Source organism: Notothenia coriiceps, unplaced genomic scaffold, assembly GCF_000735185.1.
Source record: "Notothenia coriiceps isolate Sejong01 unplaced genomic scaffold, NC01 NC01_scaffold00009970, whole genome shotgun sequence".
Taxonomy (NCBI): Eukaryota; Metazoa; Chordata; class Actinopteri; order Perciformes; family Nototheniidae; genus Notothenia; species Notothenia coriiceps.
Window position 1 is genome coordinate 191,621 of NW_011342671.1, and position 4,419 is coordinate 196,039.

At 40.9% G+C, this 4,419-nt stretch overlaps 1 protein-coding gene across 1 annotated transcript; it reads left to right on the forward strand.

Moving 5' to 3' along the window:
* Positions 1 to 157: 157 nt before the first annotated feature.
* LOC104945706 (probable JmjC domain-containing histone demethylation protein 2C) lies at positions 158 to 3,144 on the forward strand. The gene is made up of 3 exons (XM_010771414.1): positions 158 to 306; positions 1,186 to 1,227; positions 2,851 to 3,144. The coding sequence occupies exons 1-3, from the start codon at positions 193 to 195 to the stop codon at positions 3,142 to 3,144; spliced, it is 450 nt and encodes a 149-aa protein (XP_010769716.1). The 5' UTR covers positions 158 to 192.
* Positions 3,145 to 4,419: the final 1,275 nt, after the last annotated feature.

The following is a 4,419-nucleotide window of genomic DNA, read 5'->3' on the forward strand; positions in this document are numbered from 1 at the left end:
GATGATGATGATGATGATGATGAGGAGGAGGAGGAGGAGGATGATGATGATGATGATGATGATGATGATGATGATGATGATGATGATGATGATGATGATGATGATGATGATGATGATGATGAAGAATAGACTGAGTGTAAAGTGAATCTGCTGTGTGTTCAGGTGCTAGAGCCTCAGAACGTGGACCCCTCTATGATCCAGATGACCTTTCTGGATGATGTGGTCCACTCCCTACTGAAAGGAGAAAACATCGGTATCACCTCCAGAAGAAGGTCACGATCCAGCACCAACAACAACAATGCCCATGTGAGTACACACACACACACACACACACACACACACACACACACACACACACACACACACACACACACACACACACACACACACACACACACCGAAAAATACACTTAAAGCTTCCTAGCGGTGGCACTAAAGAGGGTAAAATCATATTGAACAGTTTAAGCTGTTTTATATAGTAAACATGTAAATAAAAAGGTTTGACACAGAATGGTCACATTGAGTACATCTAAAAAAAATGAACTGCAGCTTTGCATACAGACAACAAAACTAAACCCTCCATGATATTGCCCAGTGGCACTTTTTTTCATGATTGATTGATCTGCTGAATATTTTATAAATGTATGACAATATTAGTATATGTTTAGCTACTTTATGCATTCTCTACCTGTGTAGATAGATGACCAATGATGTGTTTCTGTCATGGTGTGAGACTCCTGCAGGTTTTACATTGGCCAACCGTTCCATGTACCTCAGCATTGTCCCCACTGCGTCTGTTAGTGTTTCTTTTTTTCAGAGACAATAGTCAACACAGCCTCCCAATCCCTGCCTAAATATTTCAAATGTACAGTTTAAAAACAGGAATTCCAATCTAAAGCGGATCTATTGTTGTTTCTTAAGTCAGGCCATAGTTGTGGTTCTGTTTTAATTCTTTGTCTAATTGTTCTGCTTTCCTAAGGAAGATAGTTTTAAAGTCATGTTCTTATGTGCTTCCTGTTTAACTTAACGTTAAAACTCATGCAGACATACAGTCCACTGTTTCGCTGGTTACTGGTCGGCTCCTGTCATTTACTTGTGAACCAGACTGAACACCTCTCCAGTCATTAACACAATCTCTCCTTGTCCCACCTTTTCTTTTTTCTTGTTGTTTTTTACACATTAAAGATGACGGGCGGGAGACCCAGCGGGACCACCGGCAGCACTCAGGTAACTCTTCCCAAACTTATGTTACAATCTGTGGAGATAATGCTTTATTGAGAGCATCAAAAGAGTGTTCTACACTCTTTGCGTTTTGCATCAACATAAAGAAAGATCCTGAGATTCACAGAATAAAAAGTGAGTGCTAAACAATATAAATGCAAGTACAAAGGAGGACAGAACAGTTATCAGACTATCTGTGGATGCACACAGATAATTATCTGCCGCAACCCTAAGATGAAATGTCACAGTGAAACATTTAAAGAGCAGCTTCACCCAGGTCTGAACTCCTGCCTGCGCTACCATCTAGTGGCTGCTGCCTCTCCCACACTCTGCAGCTCCATCACAGCTTGGTGTGACCACACATGGCCCCAGCTGTGATGATGGATGTTGACAGAAGTGAATCAACCCATAGAAGTCAGTACGGCTGGCGTTTAGTGTAGTGTGGAGCTGCTCTTCAACTCAAGTCCAGTTTGTATTTCAGCAGTGACCTCTCTGCTGTTTGTTTAGACGTCAAACAGTAGCAGTGGAGCATAATTGCAGATTGTAGGTTGGGGAAGTTAGTCCACTACAATCATCTCAATATTAGCATTACAACTGTGTTGGAAAGAATCAATATTAAGACTTCCAGGGACAATATTTATACTTTGTTTCACACAAATTACTGTTGAGTTAAGCTTCAGAAGTCTAATTTACTTCACTGCAAAGACTTACAAAGTATAACTTCAGGAGAAATGTCTACTCGTGCATCAGTAAACAACTTTGTTCACAAACATGCCATAGGAACATTTTTAGAATAAACAAGTTAAATCTTACAATTTGTTTCTTGTTACTCTATTACCTGACTTTGAATGTGTGATGAGTGTAAAACATTATGTTGTGTTGGACTGTATTACATTGAATTGTATCCATACAACAGAGGGATGGATTACTAGCGTCACATCCAATAATACACTTAGTAACCAGTGTATAAGGCTCACCAAGCTTAAACTAATGCAGTCTAATCCAACAGTCCTGTTAACAAAAAAAGAAGATGCTAATGTTCACTTTTTGTTTTACCATCTTTACAGAGGTGTTGATTACACGTTGTGGTTATTTTGGAGAATGCATTTTGTGCTTTCTTTGAAAAGTTTTTTTAATATTTATTGTACTTTCATAAAAATCTCAGTGATTTAAAGTATTGGAAACATCTCTCAGTCAGTATTGAAGTCTAGCAGTGAAAGTATATACCAGCTGATTGTCAAAAAACACTAAAATAACCATTGTTATTTATGGTTATATGCATTGCTTATTCACTTTGATATTGCACTCACAGCTGCATTTTGACATCAACCTAGGACTCTAAGAACATTAGCAGCATCCCAAAGTCTTCAAAATGTATCCATACAACAAAAACACAACAGAAACAAAACAAAACAGTAAAAACAGTCATTATAAACTTTATGTCTGCATTACTGAAAAACGTTTGGATTAGACTGCATTTGTTTAAAGATTAAATCCAATAAAAAGAAAATACAAGTTGAATTTGTTGCATGGTGATCATACTGGATTGCATTAAACTACAGAGTTGTATTAAATAAACAGGCATGTTTCTTTGCGTTATCTAACTTGTGACTTTATTAAAACTTCCAGAGCCATTACACACGAGCCCAGGCCAACAGCCCCCGTCCCATCATGAACTCATCAGGCCCCAACCCGAAAGGTTCCCAGGGGACCCAGGCCTCGCAGCAACAGAGCCAGTCACAACAAAGCCAGCAAACAGCCAGCCAATCACACAACTCGCCTGGCGGCAATGCCAAGGAGCAGAGAGAGCAGCGCAACGCCCGCTCCTCCAGGAGGAAAGGATCGGACAGCAGCGTTCCAGAGGAGGACAAGAGAGAGGAGCCCCCAGCCAGAGGTGAGGACAGGTCGCACGCTAGCAGCTAGCTTAGCTCCAGATACTAGTCAGAGGCTTCCTACCATCAGAATCACAATCAGAATTGCTTTATTTTTCACACGGGAAGGGAAATTGACACCTTGCTACATTAATCTGCAAAATGTGTATGTCTGTGTGTGGCTGTGTGCATATTAGTTGGGTAATCTCCAGCAATTCCGTAACCGTGGAGAGCGGATGTTCGTTTCTCATCGGATTTGTAATCTATGAAGGGTTTTTAAAAAAAAATAGCCCCCATGCCCCTCGCAACATTTTTTTAGAGCCCTATATCCAAAATGAGGTTGAACATTAGCTTTTCAATGTTTTGGCCTACAATGTTGTTCAAACAATGGTTTCTGGTACTTTTTGGATTGAGGAATTCATATTTGATGTTGTTTTGATGATTTGACCTATATTTGACCTTCAAATCCAAGATGGCCGCCAATTTTTTAGCTCCAAAAGGTTGATTTTTCAACGTTGTCGTAGAGCCTTCATATTAGGCTCTAATGAAAGCTATGCTCATGCTGCCGTCTTGGGCCGCTTTATCTACACCGGCTCCCCCTTGGTCGTGCCCTCGAAGTCCACGGGCTGCGATCTTTGATCTCGGGGTCCGGTAGCCCGTCGGATTACCCTCCGGGCGAACACTCGTACCTCGACCTAGACCACCGATCGTGGGGGGTCGGACTTCTGGCACTCGGTCCTTCACACTTCCGAGTCTCATGGAGACTCTACTGATGTTGGAACTTTTTTAGACACGTTAGTAGAAGAGTGCGGTGGATTACGTTCGGTGTTAGTAGGAACAGTTGCTATTCCTACTGGAAGGGAGTAACCTGGTAGTTACATCTTCCTCGTTTAATATAAGTATACGGTCGACGTAATTAGACGAACTGTACGGAGAGGTAACCAGTTACGACCCTTGAACACTTACCCTTCAACAGGCTGGTCACGCAGTTTTGGGAGGGGAAACCGGGGTCGTCGAGTGTGCATGACTTGAAAAGACTACTCTCATCGCTTACTACTACTCACTCCACTCCCTCAGTTGTCTAAGTCTACTTCTCATCCCAATACATTAACACATTTAAGTTGAGATTTACGGGACAATTTAATGACACATTATGAACATAAGATAATTTGTGAAACAGTAGTTTAAGGTTCGACTTAAAGTAAGTATTTAATCACTTGTATTACTTTGTAAACCTCGTTGCCAAACAAAGAGTAGTCGAGTGTTTACAACTGGAAAACTGGAAACTCTAATGGAGACACATTGAATGAACAACAAATGACAAATA